General features: G+C 48.5%; 2 protein-coding genes across 4 annotated transcripts; both read right to left on the bottom strand.

Annotated features, from left to right (window-relative positions):
* Positions 1–18,475, bottom strand: part of Erich1 (glutamate-rich 1) — a gene marked incomplete at its 5' end in the record, with an annotated part of 52,793,804 nt that overhangs the window by 6,355,360 nt on the left and 46,419,969 nt on the right.
* Ap3m2 (adaptor related protein complex 3 subunit mu 2) lies at positions 470–18,446 on the bottom strand. Of its 4 annotated transcripts, XR_015639285.1 has the most exons (10): positions 18,409–18,446; positions 16,662–17,001; positions 12,234–12,405; positions 9,492–9,629; positions 5,909–5,994; positions 5,562–5,695; positions 3,994–4,201; positions 3,637–3,781; positions 1,062–2,589; positions 470–1,016 (listed from the first exon to the last, which is right to left on the bottom strand). XR_015639285.1 is itself a non-coding variant. In XM_087587449.1 (9 exons), exons 2-9 carry the CDS (start codon positions 16,932–16,934, stop codon positions 2,489–2,491), a joined length of 1,257 nt encoding a protein of 418 aa, XP_087443575.1. In that variant the 5' UTR covers positions 16,935–17,001; positions 18,409–18,446; the 3' UTR covers positions 470–2,488. The 4 variants fall into 4 exon arrangements, 2 of the variants coding, with proteins under 2 accessions (XP_087443575.1, NP_579839.1); XM_087587449.1 differs by having other exon boundaries at positions 470–2,589; NM_133305.2 differs by lacking the exons at positions 470–1,016; positions 18,409–18,446 and adding an exon at positions 17,764–17,904 and having other exon boundaries at positions 2,401–2,589.

Here is an 18,475-nt window from a genome sequence, read left to right as displayed (position 1 = left end):
TCTGCCTCCCGCTGGTGGGTGGAGATGTGTGCTCTCAGCTGTGCCTGCTATCTTGCCTTTGCTCTGGCGTCACGGACTCTAACCCTGTGGAACTGTAAGCTCAATTAAACACCTTTGATGAATTGCCTTGGTCGAGGTTTTTTTGTTGCAACAACAGAAAAGTAAGTCACCCCTGACGCCTGTCTCCCTTGGAAACTCTACAAGAGACACTTGGGACCTGGCAGTTCCCACCTCCTGCCCGTGTGGGGCACAGAAAAGGTCTGCTATGGGCACCAGGAGCTTTAATGGCATTGCCTTTTACAACCTGGTAAAATCATTAGGTTCCTCTGGACATTGGCGGCCACCAACCTTGCAAATAGCACCAAATGACCCATCTCCCAGGTAACTGGAGACTCGCCCTTTACACATGGTCTTACATGTCCCAAATGAGTGCCTTCTACTTAGTGAAGGGTAGTCTTAGTAGCCAGACTGAGTCCACAAGACTGGTAAAGCTTTATTAAGACTTCAACAGAAATGCTGCTTCCACACATGGACCACACACAGAGCGAGCAGCTATGGAGAGGCCCTGCACCACCTCTGCTGACAGCCACTAGGTGGGGACAGCGAGGCTTGGCTGTATCCACGGTGTCTGGGCCTGGGGAGCCCGTACTCCAACCCTGTCTCTGCCTAGAAAAACAAGCTATCCTGTGCTCTCGGGAGTAATGAGCCACACGTACAAACCTAAACACACACGGGGACCGATGCAAATAGTACCTATGACCCAAGAAACCTCGGAATCCCCCAGAGCCTGTGAAAGTGACCTGAAGTGTGGGGCTGCAGCAGGGTGTGGGGCTACACTAGTCCAGATCCTGGTAAGGAACATCTGACTGTACACAGCGCAGTTCACCACACAAGGAAACCACAGAGTAACTCTACTGGGCAGCAAAAATAAGTTCTGGCCACAGCATGAGAGCACTAGCAAACAATAGAAACTAAGCAAGCACAAGCACTTAGACACGGGACTTCAGGGGAGAGCCCTGCAAGCAAGCACAAGCACTTAGAAACGGGACTTCAGGGGGAGCCCTGCAGACTGAAGCAAGCGGGTCTTCTCCCTCCAGGCACAATACAGAGCACAGGCTGCTCCCTAAGCTCTAAGTTAAAAACAACACACACCCGCACCTTATGTGTTTAGTAAAATGACTAAAGGACACATTGAAACAGATTGAGAATACTCTGCTCCTTCGGCTGCTGGGTTTAAACTGGGGAGTAATGGGGAGCTACTTGTGGCCAACACTGCCTGCCCTCCTATGGTATTCTATTCAGAGGCTCAAGACACCTTTTTAGGTTGTAAGAACGGACTGGGAGCTGTCTGTCTGGAGACCGGAACAGACAGTGGGAAGCATTTGTGCACTCTCGCATGTCCTCGGTGGGTTCACACCTACTCAGGGGTTCTGATGGGACCTTCAGACAGGAAAAAGCAAGGCATAGGGCCAGTCCGGCCTCACAAACATTAATGTAATGGCGGTCACCGAGCATGGGCGTGGTCCCATGGGAGGTGAGTTCCACCTCGACTCTGCCACTATCATTCACAAGATCTGCCTGCACCGAGCACTGCTGTTTTGGGGGGCGAGCCCACCAAGGAGTCAGATAACTAGCAGAAGGCTGTAACCTTCCCACCAGGACGATGGGCCAGCGCAAACAGCGAGTGAGAATCTCAAGAGGCAGGCCGTGTGTGGCACCTTAGTCTCCAAAGGACGCTGATCCCACTGCAGTTTCAATTCAAGCGTGGACTTGAACTTTGAAAGTCCTGGACATGCAAATCCTTTCTACACGTAAGAGGGGGTCAGAAAGAAACCACTTCGTTCTGCTCGTCCTAGCCCCTGGGGAGATTCTGATAACTGTTCTCACCAACTCTTCACTGTGACCTCTCTCTTCACAACTCTCTTCACACCAGCTTCTTGGTCTTGCCCCTCGTAGAGCAGATCTGTCTTGTATTGTGGACGGTACCAGGAATGAACCAGGGCTTGCACAGGACCCAGGTCGGCACTTGATCACCGAGTTACAACCCAGACCAACGAATCAAATCTCAACTGCTCTTTCTTGGACTAACACCCATTTTTCTATTCTTTTTTTTTTCTCTCTTTCAAATCTTTCTATCATAAAAAAAAAATCAATATAGACATCTTCCATTGGGGTTAGGTGATTGAAACCAAACGTCAAAGGCCGGTCTTTTCCCAACGGCAACCGTGTTAAGAGGTGAAATGCAGTGCGACAGGCCACCACTCTCCAGCCCACACTCTAGGACTCAGTCAGTGCTGCGATGAGTTTGGCTGCGTTTTCCCTGAGGAACCTCCTGTCCCTCCATCACTTATGTGGTACTGAAGACAGAGGACAAAGGGGGCAGATGGAGCCTGAGGGAACTGACCTAAGAAACAGGCTGACATTTTACTTTTAGACAAGTAAGAAACGAAAAAGTGTTCGTGAGTGTTCCTTCACCAAGACTTTCCCTTCAGGTTCGGACTTGGAACTTGCCGGCTTTGGTCATGTATTTTATGCCCTTAAAGGGCTTGTACTTCTCTCCGTACATATCCAGACGGTTCACTTTGAGTCCTGGAGGGAGGGAGGAAGGGAGGAGTGAGTCGTAAGTATCTCCCAGGAGCGGCAAGCAGACAGTCTGGGTTTGTGTCAGCGCACACAGCAGGGTGTGTAGAAGACACTGTCTAACAAGCCTGTTCTGCCAAGCAGAGGCGGACAGCCCTTCAATCTCTCTACTCGCATTTACAGCAAAGGTTGCGTCAGCGGACGGCTCTCCTGGGGGAAGCCGTCTTCTCGGTGGACAGGGCAGAGAGGCAGGCACAGACCGCAGCAGGGGTGAGACAGAGTCACACGGTGTTTTGCTCAAGTTGTTCGACTGACTGAATGATAGCAGCATAATGAAAGGGACGGATCGATAAAGGCTTCCTAAAGACTCTTGCCCAACTGGACAAAAATCAGTTTGCCCATAGCATTATGGCCCATTAAGAGGTTTAAGAAAAAGAGCATCACTTAACTTAGTCATCTAAGTTAAGGAGTCTTTCAGAAAGGAAAAACAATGCTCTCTAGAGAGAGCCCATGTCTTTCTAAGGCTCTTAGGGGCCATTCTAAAAGTTAAACAAGAATAAAAGTGTTTTAGGAGCTGCCAGGACGTAACATACCCAGCAAATGGTGTCTCTTACTACTTTCTGAAGTACAGTGAAGTCTGGCAGTCTCTAAAGACGGTGCCAGCGAACACAAGTCTGCTGAAGTCAGGGGCACTCGGGGCTTATTTCTTCCCATTCCTGGTAAAAAATGGAGTAGCACCCTAATCCCAAACACCTTGGGCAGCTCAAACCGGCAACTCTACATGACCCAACAATGACCTGTGGAGACCTCTGTCAGCCCATGCTCATGGGTGCCCCAGACACTTTGACTCAGTCTTTACGGCAGCTTCTAAATAATCCGTACATTCTCCCCAGGAAGGGACTGGGAGGGATCTTACTAATGATCCGTATCAGGTAATAAAACCAGACCCAATACTATGCCCATCCTCAGGTAGCCCCGGGAAGACACTGAGGTCTGCCCCTGGCAGAAGAACACCATTTCCACTCCTTTCAAAACCACCCAAGGTGTGCCACTCACCAGAAATGGCCAGCTGCTGGATCTTGAACTGAAGGTTAATTGTAGGGTTCTCATCGGGTTTAGAAGCTCCGACCTGGAGACCCATTGTCCCCTTCAAACTTGGCAGCTTTTGCGGGTTTATTTTTCCTACATCCCAAGACAGCATCTTGGAAGGAAACATAAAAGAAAGTGGGTTTCCCCACACAACCGGAGTGGTGTCTTCATCTGAGCCACGGCCTCAAGGCGTCTGTCCACCTTCCATAGTATAAGCGACCTCTGATGGGAGGAGGGGGTTCCATAGAGAACCTCCTGTCAGAAATATCTGCCTTCCACCACATGCAGCCCGTGTGGACGGCGAGTCAAATGCCCAACCCCTACCTTTGTCACCGGGTCAAACGTGTGTGTCCCCTGGGATGGAGTGAGGCTCATGTTCAAGACTCCTTTGGGCATCTGGCTGGTTACAGTCACACCCTCTATGGTCTTCCCCATGGTCTGCTTCGGCCCCACTGTGATTTCAAAGCGTCCAAGTGAGCCACTGTCCCGGAAGCTGATGCTGTGTTTGACATAGACTGGAATGGCAACTAGGCTACAAAAGAGACAAAACACCTTCTTCAAAAAGAAAACAATAGCTGGGGAGATGGTTCAGCCCTTAGGACCACCTGCTGTTCTGGCAAGGACCCAGGACTCCAGTTCCAGCGTATCAGACAACAGACATGCATGTGAGATACAGACACACACATAAGCAAGACGCTCATAAAATAAAATAAAATAAAATAAATAAATCTAAAAGAAAAAAGTGGGGAAAAAAACACCCTTTGGGGGCTGGCAAGCTATAGCACCAGCTAAAAGCACGGGCTGCTCTCGCAGAGGACCGAGGATTCCCAGCACCGGCATGGACGCTCACAAGAGTTCCAGTTCCAGGGGAGCTGACAGCCTCTTGTGGCCTCCACAGCAACCAGTCATGTATGCAGTGTACATACATGCAGTCAAACACTTACACACAGATAGCAGGTAAGAGACCTTTAAAAATAAAATACCCCCTTCGATATTCTCTTGATACCTTTTCTCACTTATTTAAAACTATTTTTATTTTTAAATGTACTGGGATGTGTGTGTGTGTGTGTGTGTGTGTGTGTGTGTGTGTGTGTGTGTCAGAGAGAGAGAGACAGAGGCAGAGAGAGAGAGAGAGAGAGAGGCAGAGAGAGAGAGAGAGAGAGAGAGAGAGAGAGAGAGAGGCAGAGAGAGATCTATACATGAATACTGATATCCTTGATATCCTTCTGCTTCACTGAGGTTGAATAACTTGCCTGGGACCTGGTCATATCTATAAGGAGAGGGGAGGTTTGAGCTGGGGTGATTGGATTCAGGCTGGAGGCACCAGGGAAAAGGCATTGGCCCTATCTCATTAGGATCCCAACTCCACTCAGTCTCCATACCTTCTACTGTAAAACAGAATTCCCAAATAAAGACGTATGTGAGACCAAAACGCACTGCACTAGAGTCTTTCAAAGCATGATTAAATGCTTTATGGAGGCCAAGGGATTTAAGAGGGATATGCGGAATATTCTAAGAAAAACATTCCTCCTTTGAAGGTGGCAACAATGTAACAGCAGCTGCTATGCTGGTAGCCCACACCTGCAGGCCCAGGAGGAGGGCTGTGAGTTTAAAACCAGTCTGGGCTGGTTTTGATGGACTCAGCAGACACCACTATGAAAGCTGTAATGGCAGCCTCAGTGACCACTCAGTGAAGCAAGGTCCACTCAAGTCCTCACAGAAAGACACTCACTATCCCCAGACAAGACACAGACAGGGTGGGGGAAAGCAGCTCCCTGCACCAGCACAGCTTGGGACCTAAGGAGCTGGAACGTGAACCCAGGTAAATGGAGCCCAGGAGCCCATGGCTCCTCACTACGGACAGAGCTTCCACAGACACGGACTCTGCTTACTTCTGTGCACTGACGTGGTAGGAGAGCAGGCGGAAGTTGCCGTCAGGAGGGATGAAGGAGAGGATGCGCTCAGATTCCCAGCGCTTGAAACGGACACAGGGGTGGAAGCTAACATCATCCAGCAACCTGGGGTTCTGCAGAGCCAGGCGGGGAGAACAGAAAGTGGGGGTAAGCGCCCAGGTTTCCCTGGAAAAGCAATGCAGACGACATTTTCACTAAGCACATACACGCGTCCAAGGGCCGGGGTAGGCTTCGTGGCCACCCTGATTACTGCTTGTGCTAGCTCACTCTCATTCTTTCCAGAAACACCTCCTTGACATAAGGTGAGCAATGGCTCTGGGCATTACCATGAAGGACAGCGTGAGATCTGGCATCCCGGTCAGTTTAACACAGGCATCAATCACCCCTTGGATCTCAGCGGTGACTGTGGAACCTAAGAGGAAAAAGAGGAGGACTGCTGGGGACCACACAAGTCTCAGGTCTCGTCCGGCTGCCCTCCTCTGTCCGTCCTTCCTTCCTCCCTCCTCCCTGCCCGCCTCTCCTCTAACCACCCATTTCATTTATTCATCCAATCTGTCCATCATCCAAGCTCAATCTATGAACTCCAATAGAAGCATGGAGACAGCGACCAGTGAGAGATGTTCTAGAAGGGTTTTGCACGGAGTGCCAGTCACAGAGCACCAGCAACTTAACTAGTGGTCCAGATAAGTTTAAAGATTTGCTTAAAGAGGCTGACCTCCAGGAGCTCAGCTGCCAAGGCTGAGGTTGCCCCTGGTCTTCACCCTACAGATCCCTGTCCACACATCTTCAGACTTCTCCCTCTACAAGCAATCCGCCCTCTCCCCATTCCTCCTTCTCTTTCCCTCTCTTCCCCTCTCCATCCTCCTCCCTCTCTTTCTCCCCCTCCCTCCCTCTCTTAATCTTCCCTTCCGTCCTTAGCTGCTCTTCTGCTACACATGTGGGCCTCTGCGTGTTCTAATGTGCACTTAGGCCAAGTCTGTCTTGTCTTACTCTCCTTGCTGACCTTAGCTTCAGTCTTGACCACACCCAATTATCGAAGTCTTTCTCTTTTTAATTGGAAAAAGATTGTTTCTAATCAATTTTCTCCCCAACTCCTCCCAGATTCTATCTACCTCCCTACTCACCCAACTCTATGCCCCTCTCTCTTTATTTAAAAAAAATAATCCGGGTTGGGGATTTAGCTCAGTGGTAGAGCACTTGCCTAGCAAGCGCAAGGCCCTGGGTTCAGTCCCCAGCTCCAAAAAAAAAAAAAGAAAAAAAATCCAAATGCAAACAGAAAAACCCCATAAAAACACAAAATTGGAAACAGAAGTCCAATATAACAAAAGAAACATGCCCAAACAAAGCTATAGAAGACACAAGTCAACAGAATTGAATTCATTTTGCACTAGCCGTCTACTGCTGGGCACGGGCCAGCCCTTGGTGTGGTTACTATACCCAGTGAGACTCCATTGGAGAAGACTTAGTTTTCCTCTGCAAGTGGTTGTTAGCTGTAGATCGCTTTGGTTAGGGGTGGGAGCCCGGTCCCCATGACAGTCCCGGGACCCTGTGTGGCCTGCATCTGTGCAAGCCCTGTGTCACCCTGCACTTCAAGGTCAGCCTTACTCCTGACCAGGGGAGGACTGTCCAGGTGTCATCAGTGCTGCAAGCTCATTGCCAGCTGCAGATTCGCTCTGACTCCCTCATGGCCCCAATTCTGGAGTTTAAGGTGGTACTATCCATGCAGATGCCTCAGCCAGGTGTACGGCCAACTCTCACCCCTTCTCTCTCCACGTCTAGCTTAATACTATTTTTGTAGGTCAGGCTGGTCTTGAACTTGCTCCTTGTGCCTCAGCTTCCAAGTTCTGGGATAAAAGGTAAGCCACTCTGTCTGGGAACCAACTCCTCTCTTCCTGGAGATATTTATTTACTGGACACCTGCACTTTGAATTGGAACTTTAGTCACAACCTCCTAATAGTGTCCCTGCCTCTAGCCCACCTCACTGTAGAACAGTCTCCCACACTATAAGGAGACTAGCTGTGGTGGTTTGAATATGCTTGGCCCAGGGAGTGGCACTATTAGGAGGTGTGGCTTTGTGAGTGTAGGAATGGCCTTGCTGGAGGATGTGTGTCATGGTGGGGTTGGGCTCTGAGACCCTCCTCCTAGCCACATGGGAAACAGTCTTCTATTTGACTTCAGAACAAGATGTAGAACTCTCAGCTCCTCCAGCCCCATGTCTGCCTGGACCCTGCCATGCTCCCACCTTGATGATAATGGACTGAACCTCTGAACCTGTAAGCCAGCCCCAATTAAATGTGTCCTTATAAGAGTTGCCTTGTTCACGGTGTCTCTTCAGAGCGGTAAAACCCTAACAAAGACACTGGCCATTGGTTTGGTTTGTTTGTTCATTTTTTAAGACAGAATCTCACTATAGAGCTATGACTGGCCTGGAACTTAGAATACGGACTAGGCTGGCCTCGAATTGACAGAGAACCACCCACCCACTCCTCAGAGTGCCGGGGTTAAAGGTGTGTCCCACCAAGCCTGACACAAATCGCCACTCTAACAAAAAATGTTAAGATATTTTCCTGTATTTTTATTCCGTGGTTATGGGCTATTGCGAGTTTTTGTCTGTGCACCACTGTGTGCAGTGCCAATGGAGGCCAGGAGAGGGCGTCAGATCCTCTGGTATGGGAGTAACGGCCAGATGGAAGCCATCCTGGAGTTCAAGCCAGCAGAGGAACAAGGCTCCTAACTGCTGAGCCAGCTCTATAGGGTCAATTAAAAAAAAATTTAATGGGGGCTGGGGATTTAGCTCAGTGGTAGAGCGCTTACCTAGGAAGCGCAAGGCCCTGGGTTCGGTCCCCAGCTCCGAAAAAAAAGAACCAAAAAAAAAAAAATTTAATGGTGATATAAAATAACAAAATGTAAAAACCTTATGCTCTGTGAATTTCAAGCACAAATACATATAAATATGATCCACATCAAACACAGAGGAAACTTTCTAACATGACAATGTGCTCCTCCCTCTCCTTCCAAGCTAATGGCATCCCCCTTAGTTCTGACTCCTATGACCTCAGATTGCACCCGCTTTCAAGTTTCACTAAGTGCAATTCGCTGTATACAGCATCCGACGCTGTTTTCCCCAACAGTCTAAGAACCACTCGTGTTGCTGGGTGAACCAATTGTTCTTTTTCCACTGGATGACCATATCAAAGCTTACTGATCATTTTTTTTTCGCTAACGGACAGTTGGGGTGTTTCTCATATGAAAAACTGTAGCCGGCCCAGTTCTAAAGCTTCACAGGTTCCTTTTCTCCTCGTGCCTGTGCCCCTCGATCCTGGCGCGTTCCTGTGAATGCGGCTGAATGGCGGCTCTCAAGCGGGATCTCAAGCGCTGCAGGTTAGGACTTCCCTTTACTCTGCTGACAGCGCGAGGCTACGCCCACGGGCCTGCACCTCCATCACCTGGACCCACTGAGCTATGAGCAAGCTTCCAACAGCAGTCAGTGGGTGGGTAAGTGCCTGGTTATGAAGGCTCCCACGTGCTCAGAACTGTTGACTTAACTGAAGCGAACAGGAAAGAACCTTGCCATTCCGACTCTAGCCCTGCCTCCAGTCCCGAGAAGCCAATACTGCCAAATGGGACACCTAACCAACGAGAGTGCACTTTGCACTGCCCCCTCTCCCCCATTTCTTTCATAGTTTCCTGAACCAGCGTCTGGCTGCACAGCCCCCGATGGCCCAGAAATCTTGATCCTCCTGCCTCAAATCCAATGACTGGTACTGACCGCCAAATTCCTCCTTGTTACTCCTTGTCCCACTTCCCCACCCATAATCCTGTTTCTTCAGAAGTCCCGCCAAGGGCGATGTGTAAGAGACCCGGCTACTTCATCACGCGCACTCAGGGAACACCCACATGGTACCTACCTGATTTGTCAATGATGGCGTCTATCTCTTCAACCACGTCGAAATAGGCCTCGTTGTTGGTATATTTCACCCCAGTCCGTCGCCAAGGCACCACCGACAGCTGCCCAGTTGGAAGCTGGTCGCCCACATTGGTGCTTCCTGAGACAATTAATACTGGTAAACTAGAATCAAATTGGTACTTTAATGCCGGTTTGGATCGAACAACCTAAGGATATTCCCCATACAAGTTTCCGTGTCCCTGTTACTCGTGCAACACCATATGGGAGATAAGCCTTCCCTTTCTCCTAAGTAGGACAGCCCCGTCTATTTTTACAAGCCATTGTTGCCATCTGGTCTGCTGCCTGGAGCAAGGCTTGGAGGGAGAGCCGCCTGAGGGGTGGATATCATATTCTGAATTTGAGAGTAACTGAAGGATCTCAAATTCCACGATAGCTCAGATAATGTTCTGTGTTTCAGTAGGGCTGGGTACCTACACACTGACACAACACCATCATCAGTGAAACACTGTTGTAGTTTAAGGCAGGTCCTCAACACGGGTGGGGACCTGTGTCAGGCTCGCACTGAACAAGAGACACCCGCAGCCAGACCCCACCCTATCCCTGCATCCGGGCATCGGTTCCCGCTACCCTGCTCCCGCAGACATCAAGGCTTATTTTAGATCGAACCGATGACTGCAACTAATTTAAATCCTATTTCTTCTTCCCACTGCCTATATCTTTTTACTCTAAAGAAAGAACCCCTAAACACATGAATAGTCAGAATATGTATAGAACATTAAAGCTTTTCAAAGCGGTGTCTCATGGGAGATTTACCTACAGCTGATGAGATGGGGGACCTAAAACTGAATAACAAAGCTCTCCCAAAGACTTTAAGGTTTCAACTAAACTCAGAATGTTGCAAAACACAACTGGGTTGGTACTGTTCTTTTTTTTTAAATCATCAAAACAGCACTGCATGTATCTGGGACACTACATGTTTCTGGCACATGCTCATGTACTTGGTACACTGCATGTATCTGGCACAACCCATTTTCTCTCAGGCTCCTTTGGAAAAAAAAGTGAAAATTTGTTTTGTCTCCTCCGAGGTGGTAACTTTTCTGAGTTCCTGCCTCAAGCGCCACGGGAACTTGATGCCTCTCGATGGATGACAGAGCAAATCTAATCCTTCTGTGATCCCTTCACAAAAGTGTCCTGTCCCCCTTCGTGGTTGTATTTCCCAAAAATTAGTTTGTCGAGTTTGCTGAAACCCCCACTTACATTATAACTAAATCAAAACATTTCCCACGGCAATGGCAACGGCCATAACAAAGCGAAGTACAAGTAACAGGTTTCCAGGGGCTGCTTTCAAGGCAGAGCCTGCAAACTCACGGGCGCTTTCATCACGGAGGGCTGCAGGGCCAATCAGAGGGACTCTTCAAGTCCGTGTGGAGAGACGCAAAAACCATCTCAATACAGAAACGAACAAAGGACACAGAACAGGCTGCCACAGAGGGTGGAAACCTTCCTGGTAACAAGACTGTGTGGAATGAAACACCAATGTCCAGAACCCACACCCTCAGGCCTTAGTAGGGTCTCGACCTTAGTAGGGCTGGCCGCAGTGGGTCAGTTCTACAACAGAAAGCCAAGGCTGCCAGGAGTTTCCGGGCCTGGTGTGTGAGAGTCTCTAAAACCCCTTAGCCTGGCTCCTCCTCTTCCAGAACTGAATAAACAAGACTCAAAAACAAGGGCTGGAGAGATGGCTCAGCGGTTAAGAGCACTGACTGCTCTTCCAGAGGTCCTGAGTTCAATTCCCAGCAACCACATGGTGGCTCACAACCATCTGTAATGGGATCCAGTGTCCTCTTCTGGTGTGTCTGAAGACAGCTAGAGGGTACTCATATATATTAAATAAACAAATCTTTAAAAAGACTCAAAAGCAAGAATCCTATGTTTTGAAAGGATAAAAAGAAATTCAGGACCATCAGGGGCTGGGTGACAGCCAGGGTCCGTCGGACATAGGAAAACACCAATCATTAACAATAACGTCAGTAGATCACAGTGGGTGCTCATAAAACATTGATAAGAGGCATGATTTTAAAAAATATACATGCTATCATTTAGAAGTATTTTATCAGGGTGCTGGAGCGATGGCTGGTCAGTTAAGAGCACTGGCTGTTCCTTCAGAAGACGGGTTCAACCCTCAGGACCCACACGGCACCTCACAACTGTCTGCAACTCCAGTTCCAGGGGATCCAGTGCCCTCTTCTGGCCTCCTCAGGGGACCAGGCCACACACGGTACTCAAACACACATACAGGCAAAATTAAAATTTAAGTAAAAATGTATTCTATCTGTGCATCACTTACCTGTTTAAAAGAAATAAATAAATGCATACACTATACATGTGTACAAATATTAAAAGTAGTTAAATTTGGAGATTTTCATGTTCTCGTATTTCTGAAGTTTCTGACTAATCATATTTTCCCCTTTAATTGGAAGAAAATCCTGTTAAATAAGGGTTTTTTTTTTTCCCTTCGGAGCTGAGATTACATGCTAACGCCAAGCGCTGTGCCGCCAGGAGCTACATGCAATTGAAGTACAATTATAATTATTAATTCAACTATAATTATAATTTCCACACACGACTATAATTTCAGGTTAGGTCCCCAGCACATGAAAGATAAGACGAGACTCCCAAGAACCCAGAGATGCCAGGGGTGGGAGCCTGGGCTCCCGCAGCCCCACCCCCACCCCCCGGGTCACACCTGTGATGGTGTTGACTACTGTCCGGAGAATGGTGGGAGGCTTTATCAGCTCCTTGAGGATGTTCGACTCCGTAGCCAAGGGGAACCCATTGTCCAGCATCTCTTCCAACACCTCGTAGACCACCACCACGTTGTCTTTGATCACTGGCTCAGAGCAGACCCCGAAATAGTCCTGAAGACACAGAAGCATACTGATCACCCAGACGGCAGGGAGAGGTGAAACAATATTCGTGACAGGAGGGACCTGCCTGTCCATGGCGTTCAGGATAGGGCCTCCCTTCTCCTGGGCGGCCTGGCTTAGGTTAACGACCAGGACTGGCGTCTGGTTATCTGTGCTGTCAGTAGACAGAGGAAGCCAAGCTCTTTGCATTGATTCCCTTGGCTTGATGAAAATGTAACAGAGCATAGTCTAGACTAGATGTGCTCACGTACAAAACATGTGAGCCCTGCAAAGCTGCAGAAGTGGCGTGGAATTGTACAGAAAACCTTTGACCTGCTGTTATGTTCTTGAAACTCACTCAGGAAAGGATAGAATGGGGAGTGGGACTAGCCCAGCAGAGGGCCTCTTTAGAGCATCCCTGAAGTTGGGATTTCCAAACGGCTGTCATTTAAAGGGCTAATCGCACAGCGAACGTATGTATCCACGGTGTGGGAAAGCAGGGCAGACCTAGATCATGCTCTTCCTGTCCTCTCTCCCCTTTCTAGTGCTCTGGATCAAACCCAGGCTCTCATAGGCTATAATCTTAAGTGTCCCTTGTTAGCTCTTCTGGGTCCTGATTGGATGGCACAACGCAGTAACACTATGTGCACGCACAAACTAGACATGATAGGGATGACAACAACGGCGAGCGGGTGTGTGGTCAGTTGGTGTCTGTTGCTCAAGGTGCCAGGCCTGGCTCTTCCAGGGCCTCCAAGATGGCTACACAAATTACTGAATGGGGGAAGTGAAGGGCACACTGAGAAATCCTGCTCTACTCACGGACGTCGCTGACTGCTAAGATGAAGCCGGCCTCCTGACTCTTCTATCTGAAGACACTGGCAAGGTCTACTTCATTCTTTCTTCTCCAGGTCACACCCCTGAGGGCCTTCACACCCCTGAGGGTCTTCACACCCCTGAGGGTCTTCACACCCGAGGGCCTTCACAGCTCAGGTAAAGGGATGGGCCACAGGTCGTGTCATTGCCTGGCCCTTAAACTGATTCTATGAGATACAGCCTAAACTACACCAGACAGTGATAGGCATCAGTGAGAGTCCAAGGTAAACTCAAGATAAAATTTTAGGGATATATCCCGAGAGAGAGAGGAGGGGGGGAGAGACACACACACACAGAGGTGTGCGCAAGCATAATTGAAGGAAAATACCATGTTTCCTTCCCAACAGTGATCTCAATTGAAAAATGAGTACTCTTCTCAGGAGGTTCTATAAACCAAACACAACATAGAAAACTACAGTTGGCAATTCTGCCACAGGGACTCCATCGCCTCCAAGAACAAGGAACAGATATTACAAGAGGAGAAACACTAAGCTAGGTTCTAAGCTCCACGCTGGCCCACTTTCCCCAGAGGCTTCGAAACTGAACTCATTTCTACTTCCCCAGGTTCCTGCGTGGTTTTAATTGTTTCGTTTTTGTTGATTTTTCTTTGTGTACGGGCATTTGTAATGTCTGTCTGCACAGGTTCACACGGTGCCCACAGAGGCCAGCAGAGGGCAGCAGATCGCCTGGAGCTGAAGCTACAGAAGTTGTGAGCCACTGTGTGAGGGCTGGAAATGGAGCCTGGGTTCTGAAGACCCGTTAGTGTTTTTTTTTGTTTTTTTTTTTAACTGATGAGCCGTTTCTCAAGCCTCACCTCTGCGGTTTTAAACAATTTCTTTTGCTTCCTGGCTTGCAGTAAGTTATACGGTAATTGGTATGACAGCACACCGTTAAGTTGTGTATGGGTAAAGTACTTAGAAATCACAGCAGGGGCCATGGAGGGCAGCTTAACAATTAACTACTGGATTCTTCTGTTCGCTCCATATTCTGGGCTTGGAATAGTTGGGTTTCCACAGTGTATAGTTGAATCGAGGATTGGAATTCCAGAACAGTATTTTGAGATAAAATATGCTTTGGTTCTCTTACAATGAAAACGGTCCTAACCCTGTGACGTGGGGGTGAGGAATGTGGACAGAACAAACTTGCTCCCACTGGGTCATCACGAGCTCCTCCCCTTTGCAACCATAATTCTTTTTTTTTTTTTTAAGATTTATTTAATGAGTACACTGTAGCTGTCTTCAGACACACCAGAAGAGGGCATCGGATCTCATTACAGATGGTTGTGAGCCACCATGTGGTTGCTGGGATTTGAACTCAGGACCTCTGGAAGAGCAGCCAGTGCTCTTAACCTCTGAGCCATCTCTCCAGCCCCCGCAACCATAATTCTTATTTGCATGTGGCTAACTCCAGACCCCACATGACAGACAATTTAAACCAAAGAGCCCTTCTCCTAATCTAATGCAAATAGACACGGACAGTAAAGTCGGGTGAATCTGTGCTTCAACCACGCTCCCATGTTGGGACAACTCACCTCCTCTCCCTGGTTCCCATTGGGCAGTGTTCTCAACCTTCCTTCAATATAACTCCTCATGTTGTGGTGACCACCACCCCCACCATAAAATCATTTTCATTGCTACTGTAGCTTTTCTACTGTTGTGAATCGTAATGCAGACATCTGATATGCAACCCCCGTGAAGGGGTTGTTTAACTCCTACAGGTGTCATCTCCACCACAGGTTGGGAACCACTGTCTGAGAGCTACAAACCAAAATGAAAACTACAGCATACCTCACATCCTCACAAGAACGGAAAACCAAGACAGGAACTCAGGCCAGCACACAGGCTCCATGTACTCAACTCATTCAGAACGAAGGCTGAACTTGCCAGTGACCCCTGTGCCAGGAGCAGCTCAGGTAAGCGCCTCTTGGCTTTTCCTCTTTGTTCTCTTAGAAAACTTGATGCTCGTCATTTCTGGACACAACTCAAAGCAACGTAGCTCGCAATGGTTAGCATAAACTTCACGGTGCTAAAGAAATAATCTGAACTCTATGGGTGGTGGTGACCCACATCTTTAATCGCAGCACTTGGGAAGTTGAGGCAAGCGGATGTCTGTGAATTTGAGGCTGGCCCAGGTCTACATCGTGAGTTCCAGGACAGCCAGGACTACGCAAAGAAATCCTGTCTCAAAAAAACCAAAAACCCTGTCTCAAAAAACCAAAAAAACTGTGTGTGTGTGTGTGTGTGTGTGTGTGTGAGTGAGTGTGTGTGTGTGTCTGAGTGTGTGTGTGAATGTGTATGTGTGAGTGTGTGTGTGAATGTGAGTGTGTGTGAGAGTGTGAGTGAGTGTGTATGTGAGTGTGTGTGTGTGTGAATGTGTGTGTATGTGTGTGAGTGTGTGTGTGAATGTGAGTGTGTGTGAGTGTGTGTGAATGTGAGTGAGTGTGTGTGTGAGTGTGTGTGAGTGTGTGAATGTGTGTGTATGTGTGTGAGTGTGTGTGAGTGTGAGTGTGGGTGTGAGAGTGTGTGAGTGTGTGTGAGTGAGTGTGTGTGTGTGTGAATGAGTGTGTGAGTGTGTGTGAGTGTGTGAGTGTGTAAGTGTATGAGTGTGTGAATGAGTGTGTGAGTGTGTGTGTGAGTGAGTGTGTGTGTGTGTGTGTGTGTGTGTTATATGAACTCTAATTTTTGAGCAAAGTTAAGACCATACACTCATGTACAGTGGGTGGCTCTCTCATGAAAGAGGCTTAAAAGCATCTAATTGACTCTTTTGAACACAGCCAACTAAGAAAAATTGGAAGAATCTTAGGGTGTGAGCAATGCTCAGTTTTGATTTTTAAAAATGCTCTAAACCCAAGCTAAGTAAGATGGAGACAATATTATAAAATATTTTTACAAAACGGCATGAAATGCCAAATGGCTTGTGCCTATAAACCCAACACTCAGAAGGCTGCAGAAGGACTGCTGCACAGCTCAGGCTAGCCTGGGCTACACAGCTCAGGCTAGCCTGGGCTACACAGCTCAGGCTAGCCTGGGCTACACAGCTCAGGCTAGCCTGGGCTACACAGCTCAGGCTAGCCTGGGCTACACAGCTCAGGCTAGCCTGGGCTACACAGCTCAGGCTAGCCTGGGCTACACAGCTCAGGCTAGCCTGGGCTACACAGCTCAGGCTAGCCTGGGCTACACAGCTCAGGCTAGCCTGGGCTACACAGCTCAGGCTAGCCTGGGCTACACAGCTCAGGCTAGCCTGGGCTACACAGCTCAGGCTAGCCTGGGCTACACAGCTCAGGCTAGCCTGGGCTACACAGCTCAGACTAGCCTGGGCTACAGGATGAGAGCCCACCAGAGGTGTGGTTCTCTTATGGTTTATATACATTTATATAGCTCCCCACATTTACAAACCTGAAATGTGTCCACTACTCGGTGAAGGAATTCAATGACAAACAGAGGCGGGACCTCCGTCTGGATCACAGCCACAAAGAAGATCTTGTGCCGGTAAACGCTCAGAAGGTAGTGGTGAGGTGTGGGGATGACGGGAGGCACATTTTCAGCCTCCGTAGCTCTCTCTTGGGCCTCGAAAAAGTAATCGCAAACAGAGCGGCTGACCACGCTTTTCCAGTGCTTCTCCAGGAAAATATCCCCAGCAGAGTTGATCAAGAAAAGACTGTGAATCATGGTGAAGAAGAGGCCAGTGGGAGAAGTGTGCTGTTTCAGTCTGTGAGCCTCTGGATTTGGCTAGACCCTAAAAATGAAAGAGGCTGGATTCAGTTTCACTGAATTAAAACGCCCTTGTTTTCCAGCAGCTCAAGACCCACCCTCCTTTCAGGATCAGGCTCAAGTCCTCCTCCCGTGGGCACAACCAACTTTTCGATATTGTGACAGGACACTGCCATCCACAAAAAGCATGCTCAAGGACCATGTAAGTTGCAAAACATGATGGGAAAATAGATCTCCTCATGATTTAAGTAAGTTTACAGCTTTGTATTGGGCAACATTCATAGCTGTCCTGGGCCACTTGTGAATTCCCAAGAATAACTAGTAGCCATCTTGTTTGTCCGTTGTCTATTTTCAGTTCTCTTTACTATCGCCTGAGTTATATCCACTTAAAACACTAGTTTCAGGCTTGTGAGATAGCACAGTGGATAAGGTTTGCTAACCATCCTACCAACGGGATTCAACTCACTGGGACCCATGAGGTGAGCAAAGAGAAGCGACTACCTGTTGTTCACAGTGCACACACAGATACACTTAATTTCCTCTTGAATACTACTCTGCCTGGAACTTGGGAGGTTAAGACAGGAGGATCACAAGATTGAGACCAGCCTGGGTTACATAACAAGATCCTGTCTCAAAAAACCTTAAAGAAATAAAGAAAGATGGTGGGCCCTACCTAAAAGGGGAGTGAGCATTTGAAAAACAGCGGACGGAACTGACATGTACTGTAAGATAAACAAGGGAGTGGACAGCTTCGGCTGGGAAAAGGACACAATTTTAAATATCTTACCATTAATCTAATACTGCTGATATGTTTGGGTCAAATGAAATATATTAAAATTTTAACTTATCGTTACTCTACCATGGTTCCTATTCGAAATAACATACACGATGCGCTTTCTAATTCTCCTGAGCAGAGTCGGCCCCTGGAATCTTTGCCATTGTGATCTTTACTCATCCACTAAGGACCTATTCTCTGAATTATCTGTGCACGAAGCACCTCGTTGCGTGCTTTAAAAAAAAAAAAAAAAAAAAAAAAAAAAAAAAAAAAAAAAAAAAAAACCCTGGAGACACCCTAGTCCGTCTACAGTGACATCTCCAGGATGAGGCTGCTGTGCTGCGCCCAGGGGTGGCCTAGAAACGGGCACAACTGGTCACATTGCTAAGACCTGTTTTCTCTCCCGGGAGAGTCCAGACCGCAGGCTGCCAAGACAGGCACAGACAGGTTGCAGCCCAGCAGTCTGCAAGTCTAGGGTATTGGAGGCCCTATGGGCCTAGGAGCTCCAGCCTGAAAACTGTCCAGAAGCAGGGACCCTGGTCCCAGGACTGGGCACCTGCGTTGCCATGGCAACAGTATTTGTGGCCCGCGACTCCACCCGTCTCTCTCCCAGGTGACGCCCAACGCAGCCCTTCCCAACCGCGCGCCCAGCCCTACCAGCTTCGACCAGGTCTCAGGCTCCGTTCCGGCTCCGCGGCAGCGCAATCGCGCTGCGTACAGCTCC

Source organism: Rattus norvegicus, chromosome 16 (assembly GCF_021556685.1).
Source record: "Rattus norvegicus strain SHRSP/BbbUtx chromosome 16, alternate assembly SHRSP_T2T, whole genome shotgun sequence".
Lineage (NCBI taxonomy): Eukaryota > Metazoa > Chordata > Mammalia > Rodentia > Muridae > Rattus > Rattus norvegicus.
The sequence above is the reverse complement of the archived record's forward strand: the minus strand, read 5'-3'. Positions and strand labels throughout refer to the sequence as shown.

Excerpts from the sequence above, each read along its gene's own strand:
- Ap3m2 (XM_087587449.1), bottom strand. The coding sequence starts at position 16,934 with ATGATTCACAGTCTTTTCTTGATCAACTCTGCTGGGGATATTTTCCTG. Across the intron at positions 5,696-5,908 it reads ATCTCACGCTGTCCTTCATG|AACCCCAGGTTGCTGGATGA; the intron begins GTAATGCCCAGA and ends CTGGCTCTGCAG. Across the intron at positions 2,590-3,636 it reads CCAGCAGCTGGCCATTTCTG|GACTCAAAGTGAACCGTCTG; the intron begins GTGAGTGGCACA and ends CCCTCCCTCCAG.